General features: G+C 35.7%; 2 protein-coding genes across 3 annotated transcripts; one reads left to right on the top strand and one right to left on the bottom strand.

Moving 5' to 3' along the window:
- The first annotated feature begins 197 nt into the window (after positions 1–197).
- Positions 198–2970, top strand: LOC106453337 (equilibrative nucleotide transporter 7). 2 transcript variants are annotated; one of them, XM_022691680.2, is made up of 10 exons: positions 198–459; positions 642–788; positions 888–992; positions 1105–1260; positions 1348–1491; positions 1583–1688; positions 1781–1953; positions 2059–2222; positions 2327–2585; positions 2672–2970. In XM_022691680.2, exons 2-10 carry the CDS (start codon positions 753–755, stop codon positions 2780–2782), a joined length of 1254 nt encoding a protein of 417 aa, XP_022547401.2. In that variant the 5' UTR covers positions 198–459; positions 642–752; the 3' UTR covers positions 2783–2970. The 2 variants fall into 2 exon arrangements, with proteins under 2 accessions (XP_022547401.2, XP_013751052.2); XM_013895598.3 differs by having other exon boundaries at positions 738–788.
- A 211-nt stretch (positions 2971–3181) lies between these two features.
- On the bottom strand, positions 3182–5830 carry LOC106453328 (uncharacterized aarF domain-containing protein kinase 2-like). The gene is made up of 5 exons (XM_013895590.3): positions 5583–5830; positions 4176–5466; positions 3829–4092; positions 3599–3754; positions 3182–3514 (listed from the first exon to the last, which is right to left on the bottom strand). The coding sequence occupies exons 1-5, from the start codon at positions 5597–5599 to the stop codon at positions 3395–3397; spliced, it is 1848 nt and encodes a 615-aa protein (XP_013751044.2). The 5' UTR covers positions 5600–5830; the 3' UTR covers positions 3182–3394.
- Positions 5831–14952: the final 9122 nt, after the last annotated feature.

The following is a 14952-nucleotide window of genomic DNA, read 5'->3' on the forward strand; positions in this document are numbered from 1 at the left end:
ATACTATATATATATATATATATGTCCATGTCATTGAAATTTAGTTATATAGCATATAAAATAAAAATGATTATTTTGATTAATTTACCAAAAAAGTATCGTAAATAAAAAAGATATATTATTTTGATTTATGTCTTTACTCTAATTTAATTATATACATAATACATAAATGAATACAAAAAATAATAATAGATAAAAATTAGTTATATATAACATTCATCCCGCGCGGGTCTTAAACTAGTATATATTATGAATATTTTTCGAATTTTGTTTCTCTTCTTTTCTTTTTGTCAATAAATCCTTTTCGGATTAAAGCCGTTACGATTCACGCGAATCATGCAAATCCATTGATATCGAAAATCAAAGAATCTTCCATAAAAAAACTTTCATATATGCTTAGGTATCGGGGTTAAACCTCATACATCTTTTCCCTCTACCTTTAAACTAGGTTTGCCTAAGGTGAGTTTCTTTTTCTTCTTCTTCTATTACAGTTAACCTTAATTTGTGCAAGTGTCATGTAGTTCTTTAATGATATTCCAACTCATTCGAGTTCTGTTTCTTAGTGATCTTCTAATCTTAGATTGAAATCAAACTCAACTAAGATAGTTAAGGGACTTAACACCATGTCTTTGATTTGGTAGTCGAGGATCTTGGTGTGAAAGGGAAGAGGCTGAAAGTTTCGGAGCCAAACGAATATAAAATTATATTGATCTATCCTAAGCTTCTGAAATTTGCAGGATTGTGATCCTCCAATGAGTAATTCAGAGGAAATCCCAAGCAGGCTTGAGGTAGATATAAGTTATATAAATCACTAATTCATATAATCTACAGTGTATGTTACTTCCTATGCTAAGTGTATATGATAATTGGATTTTGATGATGAACAGGGCAAGAATATAGCACGAGTTGTGTGTTGCATTCTAGGATTAGGTTCTCTCGTGGCATGGAATGCAATGCTGACCATCACCGATTACTATTATCAAGTTTTCCCGGTATGATTCTCTAAAAACATTTTTTTGACAGACAAATCTATTCAGTTGTTATATATAATATAACTTTAATTCACTTCATTTTTGTTTTGTATTGTTTTTGTGTAACAAACAGAAATATCATCCTTCGAGGGTGCTAACCATAGTTTACCAATTGGTTGCCAATGTGTTTATATCAACACTTGCTTACAAAGAAGCCAAGCTCAATACTCGATTTCGTAACATTTTGGGGTACAGCATTTATACTGCTGGCACATTTTGTCTGATCATTGTAAGTACACTTAATTTTCAACAAAATGTGTTTTCTACATGATATACAACTCCCTGGTTTTGATTCATTGTTTTCGGTTTGGGGAAGTTGGATCTTGCTTCGCATGGCAGTGGAAGTGTAGGAGCATATGTCGTGTTGTGTTTGATTGTTGCTCTTTTCGGGTTGGCTGATGCTTTTGTACAAGGTGGAATGGTTGGAGATCTGTCTTTCATGTGCCCCGAGTTCATACAGGTTTAGTTTTGGTCTTTTAGTGATGGATTGTCTCTCTTCACTAAAATCAATTTAGCTAAAAGTTATTATTATTTTTATCTTTTATTTTCAGGCATTCATGGGAGGCTTAGGCATAGCCGGGGCACTAACCTCCGGTTTAAGGCTTATTACGAAAGCAATCTTTGACAAGTCTTCTGATGGTCTCCGAAAAGGCGCTTGTAATGTCTCTTCTAACTTCTCCTGTAACTTTTTGTTACATCTTATTATATAACTAAAGCTAATCTTAATCATCATCACGTGTTTCTTGTAGTGTTGTTCATAGGAATAGCAACATTGATCGAGTTAGGATGTCTCATTCTATATGTGACTGTCTTCGCTAAGCTTCCTATCGTAAAATACTACCGTTCCAAAGCAGGGAAAGAAGGGGCTAAATCCGTAGCAGCAGATCTAGCTGCGGCCGGCCTCCAAGAGCAAGCTCAACAGGTTCAGTTCTAAATAACTTTGAACCTAAAACAAACAAAAAACGACAGTGCTGTGGTTTTTATTTCGCTAGTTAATTATCTGTTTAACTTTTGATCCTCACAAAAGGTTCAACAAATGGACGAGACCAAGATCATAAGACTAACGAAGAAGCAATTGCTACGGCAAAACATTGATCATGGGATGAATATATTCATGATTTACGTTGTTACGCTATCGATTTTCCCTGGTTTTCTTTATGAGAACACAGGAGAACACCGGTTGGGCGATTGGTACGTAACACTAACAAGCATTCAGTTCATATTTTTCATTACTATACATATATATTGGTTACGTAAAAAAAAACATTTTGTGTGTTTCATGTGACAAATAAAAGGTATGCACCAGTCCTAATAGCCATGTACAACGGATGGGATTCAATCGCTAGGTTCATCCCCTCAATCAAAATTTTAGCAATGGAATCTAGGAAATGGATCACGGGCTGCGTTATTGCGCGTTTCTTGCTCGTTCCAGCGTTTTACTTTACAGCTAAATACGCGGATCAGGGATGGATGATTTTCCTCACCTCTTTCTTGGGATTGAGTAACGGTTATTTAACAGTCTGCATCTTCAGCATTGCACCAAAGGGTTACAATGTAAGCTACTTTATATATGTCTCCAATCGATTTAGAACTAGTTATATATGTCTGATTCTGTAATCTATTGAATTTCTTCTTAATAGGGACCCGAGTCGAATGCATTAGGGAACTTGTTGTGCGTGTTTCTATTGGGAGGTATCTTCGCTGGTGTTTGTTTGGGTTGGCTTTGGCTCATTGGTAACGGCTCCTTCTAAGCGAAACCATTGGTGCAAACTATTAGATAAAGTCATTCCTTCGATTGGTGTTTATGTTTTAACATTTAAACTTTGACTGAAACTTTTTTTTTCTAGAGCAACTTCGTTTGTAGTAGCTACATATTAAATACTTGCAAAGTTAAGATACTTTTTGAGTTTCCTACCAATAAAAAATGCGTCGATTACCATTTCATTGGTTTTTAGATCCATGATTTATTTACAAATATTAACTAAAGAAATGTTTTGGAACCTAAAAGTGATTCTTTAATTCTTCGGCTCATAAGAAAACCGTCCATTACAAAATTGAAATTGTCATAAATTTTAATTTATGCAGAAAATGAAATAATAATCAAAACTGAGACACATTTCGTTTGAGTTTAGGTTCATAATAACCAAAACTGAGACACAAAACTGATATGGTGATATATACCGCAAAAGAAAATACAAGTTTGATGTAATTAGAGAGATGAATGATTAAACTCAATTCAAAAGAAAAGAAGAAAAACAAAATTTAAATTTATCTTTCATTTTTTCTTCTGTAAAAGATGGTGTTTCATCAACTCCTAAGTCAAAACAAAAGTTGGCTCTCAAAATTAAACCTTTGTCAAAAATCTAGGGAGCCATCAGTCCATCGACCGTGTAGGAAAGTGACTTCATCCAATCCGTTTTCAGCAGCATTTTCTGTAGCGTTCGCATTATATCATATCCCGGATCCAGCTTCCGTTGCCACCCCTAACAGAACATACATACATACCTCAAAGCCTCAGTCTTGTTTTAAGATATGAACCAAACTCTATAAATCAACAATAAACTCACCTCGAGAACTAATGTTGTAAACATCACGGTGGAGACATTGCCATCAATGTTAACTCTATGATTTCTCATTTTCTCGAATAACTCGTGCATACAATCTGCTGGATGAACTGATTTTCCTTCTGCTGTTCCCCAGAATCTAAACGCTTCTTCTACTTCCTGTCACAATATGTGTTTTATATATAAATATAAACAACACCACATAGATGAAGAAACTTTGTATGTGTTCTCACCTCGACAAAGGCCTGTGGGTTAGGACACTTCTGTTGTTTAGATAACTTAAGTGTCCGTTCAGCGGCAGTCCGACCATCTCTACGTGCAACCGCCTTGAAAAAACCGAGTAGGTTGTCTCTGTCCGTTTTCGAGAGCTCTGCAGTCATCCCTACATCAAGGAAAATAATGTGTGGCTTCTTCGATCTGAACAGACCTCTTTTAGCACCGTTCTTCCGGACAAGAATGTTCCCGGGGTGCATATCTGCATGAACGAAGTTGTCCACCTGCAAAAAAAAAACAAGAATGAGATAAAAAAATCTTTAAAAGTTATATAACTAAACTGAAACGAATAAAAAAGAGGATTCACCAGGAGCATCTTCAAGAGAGCATTAGTTCCGATATGAGCTACTTTAGACTTAAGCCATTCATGTCCTTCTGGTCCATCCACATAACGAGCCACGCTCTCTCCGTGCTCGAATGACTCAACCAGAACAGAGGGATGCACAAGGGGAAACACAGGCTTAGGGAAAGAGACATCTTTCCATCCACGGAAGTTATATATAAACCGACTCAAATGAGAAGCTTCCCTCGAGAGATCAACTTGAGACAACATGTAGAGGCTAAACTGCTGCACGCACTCATCCAACCGAAGCCAGTTCAGACCCGGGACGAAAGTAGTTAGCTTTGCCGCCATTTTGATTATCACAAAGTCTCTCGTCATCGTCTCCTCAGCGCAAGGATGCCTAACTTTAACAGCAACTTCGGAGGACTTCACCTTTTGTCCTGGATACTGAAACTTCAAGGTGGCTCTATGGACTTGAGCTATGCTCCCGGAAGCCACTGGCGCCTCGTCAAACTCCTCGAATATATCAGAGAGCTTACGACCAAACGCTCTCTCGATGGTTCTTTTGGTGAACTCAAAGCTGTGCTCAGGGGCGTTACTGTGAAGCTTCGAGAGCTGCAAACACAGATCCTTGGAGAACAGATCAGGTCTCGTGGCGACCCATTGTCCGAACTTGATAAAAGCAGGACCAGCTCTCTCCAGAGTTCGATGGAGGACCTCATGCCGCAACTTCCTGAACCGTGGCCCGCATGAGAACTCCAACAACGCCATCACGAGATTAGGAGAAAGCAAGACTGCTAAATAGAGAGCTCTCCCGAGGAGAGCCACACTTCTCACCGCGGAAAGAACCAAAGTGGAGATAACAACAGGGATGTTAACAGCACTTCTATAAAGAGAAAACTGCTGAGGAGACCGTATTAAAACGGGAGGACTTGGAGCGGGCCTTTGCGCATAAGCGACTTTCCTACAAGTGAGAGCTAACACGCCAGGTACTAACAAGGGCGAACGGGATACAGACAAGCAAAAGGCTTGAGCAACCATGCTTATGCGAGGTAAGTTCCATTGGTGGGTAGAGTATCTATTAAGAAGCCATTTCAAAGAGAATTGAGCACGTTGCTTGACTACATAGCTTCGTGAGAGAAGACTATGACCGAAAGATCTTCCTTTAGCGTAAGGGACAAGGGACAATGAATGAAACCCATTACTCGAATTTCTGAACTGAGGCAAAACTAAAGAGACTTTAACAGATGTCCCATGTTTCTGGTTAGAGTAGAGAGATTGTGTGTATCTGGTAACCACTTTGGTCACCAAGAATCTGCATGAAACGGAGAAAAAAGGATTAACAATCAAAGGGAAAGAGTAAAGGTTGAAACTTTGTAACTTTTCTAAACCCAATCTCCAGGAAACAGGGAAGCAAAAGCGGAGACGAACCTAGAGAGGAGAGTCATGGCGAGAGACGAGCTTTTCGAGGAGAAAGGTTGTTGATCTTCAAACCGTTAAGCGTACGGAGCATTGTCTCATCGATTAGGACTCGGTCTACGGTGGCTCGCCGTTTCGTGGGGGGTTTTGGAGGCTGAAGACGATACGGAGAGAGAGAAGGGACCCACAAAAGGCGACCTCGTGGGCTTCACGCTAAAAATATTTGTCGTCGGTCCAAACAATCACGCTAACTAAATAAAATATCTTTTCTCATTTACATATTTAGTAATGTCTCGTCGGCTTACCAAAAAGTACTTTTTTTCTAGGGTTAAGTTAACTAGGGGTTTTCTTTGCACGTGATAATTTTTTTAAAAGTTAAATTATATTCAAAATGAAATTTATTAATATTATATATTTTATTATTTTTAATTAATATTTAATATAAAGTTGATTATTTAAGCATAAAATTAAAAAAAAAAATTTGTTTATTTTAAATTACATTTAATAATATATATGTAATATATTTAAAATTTGAATCTTAGATAAATTTTTTATCTATTTATTTTGGTTAAATGTATTAAATCAACTTGTATAAAACTACTAAAAAATCATATAAAAATTGCATAGTTATTAAAAATTATAACTAAATAATATTTATAAAATTTGTAGATATCTAAAAGAAACTAATGAAATTATGATTAAAAATTTATTAATATTTTAAAAAAGATGTAGAAAATTTTGAAAATATTAGTAATAAAAATTGTATAATTATAAAAATACTATTAAATAATGTATTTCGAAATTTATAATGCATATTTCAATATATTTATTTTAGTGATGATTTATGAATTATTACCATATTTTAAGAAGTTTACCAAAAATATAAATCAACATTAAATGCAATGTATTAGTTATTGTCATATCTATAAAATTTACCAAAAATATATGTCAGTAATAAATGTGATTGTCCATATCATATTAACTATAAACCATGTCATCAATCTTGTTAATCATGTCATCATTGTTTTTTTTTGTAAAAATGATTGTACAGAGAACATGTAAAATCTCTCTCTCTCTCTCTCTCTCTCTCTCTCTCTCTCTCTCTCTCTCTCTCTCTCTCTCTCTCTCTCTCTCTCTCTCTCTCTCTCTCTCTCCCCCCCCCCCCCCGTCAAACCATGTCATCAATCTTGTTAGTCATGTCATCATTGTTTTTTTTGTAAAAATGATTGTACAGAGAACATGTAAAATCTCTCTCTCTCTCTCTCTCTCTCCCCCCCCCCCCCCCCCCCCGTCAAACCACAAGCAAATCACTCTTTCTTTTCCACATAGAGATAAATTACCAAACACTAAATAATCAATTTTTGAAATGGGAATCCTCTCTGTTAAATTTTTTTTATCATCTTTAGATTCATTACCACAAATTCACACATTCACCTTTCAAATTTCTCTCGCTCGAACTTGAGGTTATTACACGACGGTGAGTAGACTCGTAGAAGCTGGAAAGCATGGCCTTATTTAACAAAGAGCTCCTTAACTCTTCACGCTTCAACAAAAGGTTTCTTTCTAACCATCATTATTTACCGCCGCCACATTACCATCACGTTACCGTCGTCAAGTACCATCTCGGGCAGATCAGTTCCAAAGATGAGAGTCTATTAAGGATGAGTACCGACTGTTAGTTGTTACTATGATTCCTGGAAAGATCTTTCACTTTTCTTTATGATGTAGCTTGTAAAATAACCAGTTAAGATTTTACTTGATTTTTATATTGTTATAGTTAGCCGGTAATGTATTCTAACTATCTAGATATCATTATTCTTTGTTAGTATTTTTAATCAATGGTTGGTTAACACTATAGTTATCCGATTATGCATGTTTTCTCGATTATAATTATCCGGCTAAGAAATTAGTATTGTTATATTCTGATTTATCCGGATACTTTACATTTTAGGTGGCATATAATATTATATTTACTGGCTATTTGATCAGTTGATGGTTTGTATCAATTCAGATAAACAAAAAAAATGAACTCTCTAGTAAATCACAAAACATATGATTAGATTTACATGTTCGGCTAAACATAAAATAAACTCATTAACAAATCACAATACATATGATTAAAATGGTTGTTTACCCGGTTAAGATTTTACTTGACTCCTTTGTTATACTTAGCTGGTAATATATATTAATTATCTAGACATTGTTATAGTTAGCCGATAATATATACTAATTAACGGAGGGTTAACACTGCAAACCCAAAACAAAAGATATATTGAGTAATTAGTGTTGTGGCCAATTTGAAAGCCATCTAGAAATGAGGTACAATTGTGCAAATACAAGAAGAGCTAGATTGCACAATTGAAAGATTTGGGGGTTGATTCGCGAGGATGTTTTTGTAAATCTAAAACATTTGGGGTCAAATTGAAAAGAACCATAATTTCAGGTACTTATTGTGCAAAAACATATAAAGTCACCATTGGAGAGATCAACCTTTCTCTTCGCCGAACTAGATGGCGACGGCAAGGATGAACACAACGGCAAGGCTTGATTATGAGCATGGCGACGTTGTTAGAGCAAGGCGACTGAAGATCCACTGACACAGGAGTAAGCCATGTGAATCTCGCGACGGTATCGAACTCGACGTAAACAGAGGTGAATGGTGAAGCACGACCGTGAAAGGAATAAACTTGACGTGGCGATCTACATTTAGACGCGATGGTGGACATAATAAGTCAAAGCTCATGTTCATGGCGAGTGGGAGGCGGTTGCAGATGATGACAAGTGAAGCTTAACACGAAGAGACACTCGACTCCGGTGAGAGTGAACTAGACAATTCAGTGGAAATCTTGCGAGAAGAGAGAGAAGGTACCGATGGATTAAACAAAGAAAATGTGGAAGTAGAGAGAAGAACAGTTTTGATTTTGAAACAATACGTGTATCGATTATTGTGCTATCTACTGACAAACCTTTTCACGCGTGATATAACAAGAGTATACCAATATAGAGAGTTCGTAAATGGGTGACAATTTTAGTGTAACATACGAGATATAGGGGCAAAAGGGCCATTAAAAAAGACACATAAGCGAGAAATGACAACTTCTATCCGTGAAAATTATGCACTTATGCTTGTATATACACTGCAATTTCTCTTAATTAATTAGGTATATAGTCAGATTTTTTTGTTAAAAAAAAATTAACCATGTAATAACTGATATGTGTGGAAGCCTCCTTGGTTCAGTGGTTTGACCAAGGGTTCACTAATACTTCTACACCATGAGGTATGGGTTTCAATTCACGGGAGGGCAGAATTATGTGAATTAATGGACAAACGGTTTACAAGAGATCTGCAGCAAGGCGCAAGGAGTACCGCAATCATGGATCCGATAGAACGGCTCAGGTGATGCAGTTATGCGTAAATTCTCATAAAACATATAGAAATATCGGTTGTAAATAGGGTCTCAGATCAATAAGCACATAAGCATCTTATTTCTCAGATTCGACCAGAAGAGGAAGTAGAAAATAAGCCCAAAGGGTAAAGTCAGAAAGGCAAACATTTAGTATGATATTGGTCTCACTCACTCACCATTCTTTTTTTTTATTATAATTCAGTGAACAATGTGTTAAGATTGCTGAGAAAAGACATGTTAAACCTGCAAACTATTTGGATTCGCATCAGAAGATTCTTATAGGTGTTGCCACTAAAGGAGGTATGTTTTCCTCAGTGCTGAATAAAGACATGTTAAACCTGCAAACAATTTGGATTCGCATCAGAAGATTCTTATAGGTGTTGCCATTAAAGGAGGTATGTTTTCCTCAGTGTTGAATTCAGGTCAGCTATATCTCTTTCAGATGGTTTGTGTTTTTAATTTATAATCTGACCCCTGAAACCACAGTTGCCAAGCTTATTAAAACGTTATATTTGTTTATCTTTATCATTCCAGTGGCCAAGTGTCACACAATGTTGTACGATATAAGTAAAATAGAAACCGGTTAAGAGAAGACGATGGCACTAAAGATGAAGAAAACGAGGATGATGATTGTGACGAAGGTGCCGACACGAAGAAGGTATAAATACACGGTAATGGTTACACTTTCAATATATCCTAATTAAGTCTTATGAATTTTAATGTACAAAACGAGCCAGAGACAAGCAGAGGAGAGGCTAGAGAGATTTGTAGTGCTGGACCAAACCATGTTCAGGTCTAAGCAAGCTCAAGAGGAGGATGAAGCTCGGGTAATGAAGTAATCATTCGGAACAATTAAGAAAGATATCTTTTTGTAACCTTGGATTATATTCATCTATGGAGGAGTTCCTTAATCCGTACAAGTGCGAAATGTTTATATACATTGGTTATATTGTAGAGTTGTTGTGAAGGAAATAATAGAAGATTTTAAGTACATCACAAAACCGAGAAAGATTTCTCATACTATCATGAGAGAAGAATCAAACCTTTCATATTGTGTTTGCTGATTGTTATAATTCTATCACGGATTGTTCTTTGGACCTCCAGTTACTCCTTTTGTCAACTCATTAAGCTTAAGGAACAAAACACCACATAACCTCCAAAGCTGCTTAGACCAGTGGGATAATGAAAAGTTCTTCGCTTAGAACAATTGGAAGGCATGGGATGCTTTTCTTAAAGCCGACTGAGAGAAACTGGGTAATTATAGAGACTACTCATGCTGCTGCTTTTGCTGAGAAGTTACTGTTGCCTATATCTCAGCTGAGCCCATAATCTTATTTTGAAATAAGAGTCGATAAGGAGCTCACATTCATATTATTTCCAGCCCTAAATCAGCTTCTCAAGATTCAAGACAAGTCGGTAGCCAGTCATTAGGTTCTATGCACATTGTAAAAAATGAAGAAATACTATAAATATGCATTGTGAGTTAAGATAGACAAGATTATGGGTTCTATTTCTTATTACCTCTGATGATGCTAATGTCTTTGATCGGTAAACAATAGACATTTGTGTCCTCAAAGCATTAGATGGAGAGACAAAGCTTTAAGTCTTATCGCACTATAGCAGGCACGGAACAGAGTTGCGTTATAATTACAAAGCCTAACTAACCTTTATGGGGATAACTACCGGTGATAAACGGGAAATGAGTTTGATTGTCAGATTCACTGGGAAACTGGAAGTGTCTTTGTTATTTTCTTATTTTGAAAAATGAACTGAATATCATCAGACAAATATTTTCGGCCATATCCTATTCCACTTTTTAATTTTGACTTATACATTACAAATTTATACATTGTAGAACTTGGTTGAGTTGCTCAGTTTGCAATTCATATATCTATTGATAATTTGATATGTCTCATCAAACGTATGATTGTTCATATACATGGGAAAATAAAATTTCCCTAATAATATTTTACTTGAATTTGACTAATTAAGATGATTTTATGTTAAAAATAACTTCTAAAATTTATTGTACATCTTTTAAATATCAAAAGATCAAATATATGACACATTTACAATTATATAATGCTAAAAGAATGTCTGAAATATCTTCCCCTTACTTCATCTGGATCAACAATAGAATAACATTTAATGGAACAACAAGATTCAAGATATTATATCACTAATAGAAAATATGTTAAATAATTTCATAACATACAATACCTCACAGACTCCCTTTGAATTCATAGTCGCAAAAACAAATCAAGAAATAATGGAATATACCTTCTCAATGCGATTAGATGAAATCTAAAAATATAGTAGAAATGCAAAAATAAAACTAAACCAAAACTAATCAAACGTTAAAGTCAATAGATTAATAAGAAAACAAGATTAAATTCAAGGGAAATCCAACACATCTAATTATATAAAAAATTGTTTGGTTCCCTCCTGTGATGCCACGTCGGATCCAGGCTGGAAAGTCGAGTTTTGTGGTGCCAACACGTGTCCCGTCTATCAAAGTGTCGCGTTTCATTTATTCGAGGGTGTAATAGATTTGGGCCTGGGTTTGTAAACTGGCTTTCCTTCGGCTTAGTGGACCCCAAAACCAAATAAAGAGTAATATATTGAAACACGACGTTTTTGATTTACGGCTGAACCAGTTCTTCATCCCCGCCGTACGAGAGCTAAACTCGATCTATGGTTTCGAAAGCGTTCCACTGATCATCGCTGATTAGCTATATGAAGCACGATTTCACATTGAACGCGAGTTATCCCTCTGAAAGGCGGTGTATCTACCTATAAAAATATTAGCTTTGCTCCATTGATCATCGTTCTCTCAATCCGTAAAAAAACCAAACAATCTGATCCATGGTTGTAGGGTCTCATCTCTCTATCATATGCCGCAAGGTCCGGCGCATCTGAGCTGAAGTTTGAAATGAAGAAGAAATTTAAGAGGCTGCAGTCGACATCCACTTATAAGCATTCAGAGTATACCCAAATCTCATCGCTTTCGGTTAACCGAGCTAACCAGTATCGCCGAGTTACAATTGACTTCGTCCAGCTAACGGAGCAACCGACGGAGCAAGCGGCGAGAGCGTTGGAGCAAGCGGTGGAGAGCGACGGAGCAAGCGGCTAGAGCGGCGAAGCAAGCGGCTAGAGAGGCGGAGCAAGCGGCGGGAGCGATAGAGCAAGCGACGGGCAGATCAAGAAACAGAGAGTGTGGAGAGAGAGAGAGAGAGAGAGAGAGAGAGAGAGAGAGAGAGAGAGAGAGAGAGAGAGAGAGAGAGAGAGAGAGAGAGAGAGAGAGAGAGAGAGAGAGAGAGAGAGAGAGAGAGAGAGATCAAAAGCAATTGATACAGTTCAAGCTCTCACATGGGAGGTCGATAGGCTCTCGCACATGGTGAGTTTATATGAGCTGCAATCTTTTCTTATTTGTTTTTGCACGAAAAAAGGAACGAAGAATTGGTTTGAATTGATTTCTTTTTGCAAAAATTAGGTTTGTGCTTTTGAAGTTTCTGTAAATGGGGGATGGAGGTTGCGGTGGAGGAGGCTGACATGACTGCATAGCGTCTCATGAGGCTGTTGCTCAAACTTGATGGCGTCAAAGCAGAAGGGAAATCTAGAGTACAATAATAACGCAGAGGTTAATGTTTCATCTCATGCATTCTTCATTTGTCTGCATCAACTATGTTTACAAAATAAAAATGTCAACAACAATGGTAAACAATAGGAATCAGGTATTTACGATTAATGAGTTCTAGGCTTTCGGATGAGTTCCAATGATATGATCAGTGATTTTGGTAGATATACATTGAGATTCTGTTAAGTGATCATTTGTTTGTATGAATTAGTGGAATGGCTAAGACTGTTGAGAAATATAGAAAACATAGTTATGCAACAATGGATCCAAATCTATCATCTAAAAACTTGCATGTATTTTCCTATCTCTATATATAGATATGAATTGTCAAGGATTAACCTCGGCTTTAAGATTGTCCTTAATTTATTTCCTCTTAAGCGACTAGAGAAGTATGAGGACTGCTTGAAGCTCAGATCAAGAGTTGAGATCCTACAACATTCACAACGGTAAATGATTACTTCAACAGTTTAGTAATCATTTTTGGACATAAAAACATAGCGTGCAGTTTTACTTATGCGTTCAAGTGGTGTGCATAAGACCATTCATAAAGGCATCAACCTTAAAGGTGACGATGTATATTAATTACTAAGGTTTTACTTAAGGTATTGGCATCAACCTTAGAACTTCTCATTGTATATAATTACTACTGTTTTTTATTTTTTTAAATATGTGTCTCTTGCATGTACACCATAGGCATATACCAAGATATGTGTATACATCTAGAAAGTCCTCTTCTGCAGCTGGGTTGATTGCAACTGTTGCTAAAGAACATGAATGCTGAATTTGCAATGATAAATGGTTCCTTGCAATGAAACTTACAAGTAACCTAGAATTTCTGACTAATGTCATCTAACTCTTTAACAGGCTGGTGCTTTAATGTTTGCTGATTATGGAATATGTTGCATTCACGAGTTTGACAATATGGATATCAAAAATCAGGTTAGTGATCATCAGTTTCTTATTAGTACGACTACAGAGTTTTCCTGTACTGTACTTTAAGATTTATGTTAGATTTGGGGACAAAGGTTGCTATTCGGTAAGCTATGGAGTGGAGCAGCAAACAATAATCACTACGAAAGCTTGTATACAAGCAACTTTCTAGCTCACTTGATTACAACAAATGTACCCAGCTAGATATTTATGTGCTCTTGATTGATCACAGGATAAAGAATAGATGCAGATGCTTGTGTTCCAGCTTTTCACCACCACAGCTTTTGCGAGACAAATAAAGAACACATGTTCTATAAGACATAGGGGTCAGTCTCAATGACATTCATAAAGCTTTGCTGTCACCTCTGGAAAGATTCTTAAACAGAGACTAGACATGTTGCTTATGCATGTCTGAATCTGGAAACTCAGCTAGAGGGCAACGCATCAGCAACACGAGCAATCAACGTCATCTTCACCATCCGGGCTTATTCCTTATTCATTAACAAACTCACTGAAATTATCATAAAGTGATCAAGTGCATCAACATTGGGTTGATTTGAATTCAAGTGCTTCGGACAGAGTAAATATGTCCACTTTCCAAAGAATTATATGAATCTAAATGTAAGGGAGGCAACTGAGCTACGGATTCATACTCCGTTGTTTGAGAATATATGGAGTGTTTGTTATACTTCTGTTTTGTCCACAAATAGTTTGTTCTACTGTAATTAAATTTTAACTATTTTAAACAATTTTTTTATTTTTTTGAAAATAGGCTTTGCTATTGAATATTAGAAATTTTACAAGAAGCTGGAATAAAATATGTATTAGTGTTTAAAAGTTATCTTCTCTCATAAAAATTTTTCAAATAATATCTATAGTGAGTGACACAACTAATATATTAACATAAAGTATATAAGAATATAAAAACTACATTACATTTTGTGTCAAATGTCAAATTTATTTACTACAAACAAACTAAACAATTTGTGTTCATGCTTTAAAGCAAGAGAACTCGATTTTTTACTTAAAAAAATAAATTAGAAGTTTTTAAAATTATAACCAATCAATTTAGCAACAACATTATACTTAAATTTAGTCTTCAGGTGGAACTTAAAGTAAACAATCGTGAATTTTTTAAAAATCCCTTATTTTCAAAAACCCAATAATGATAAAATTTAATACACACAATGACATATAATATTTCATATCATCTATCAAGTATTATATGTATTAAGAAAAAATCAAATAGTGTTATCTTTTTATTACCTAATAATTTCTATCAAAAATACAAAATGCAACTATTAAAATCAAAATTTACATTATAAATTAGTTTATATGGAATATATTTTACTGTAAACTTTTTTCATATGTCTTTGTGATCATTTGTATTTTGTTAAAAATATTTAAT

This window comes from Brassica napus, chromosome A1 (genome assembly GCF_020379485.1).
Source record: "Brassica napus cultivar Da-Ae chromosome A1, Da-Ae, whole genome shotgun sequence".
NCBI classification, from domain to species: Eukaryota; Viridiplantae; Streptophyta; class Magnoliopsida; order Brassicales; family Brassicaceae; genus Brassica; species Brassica napus.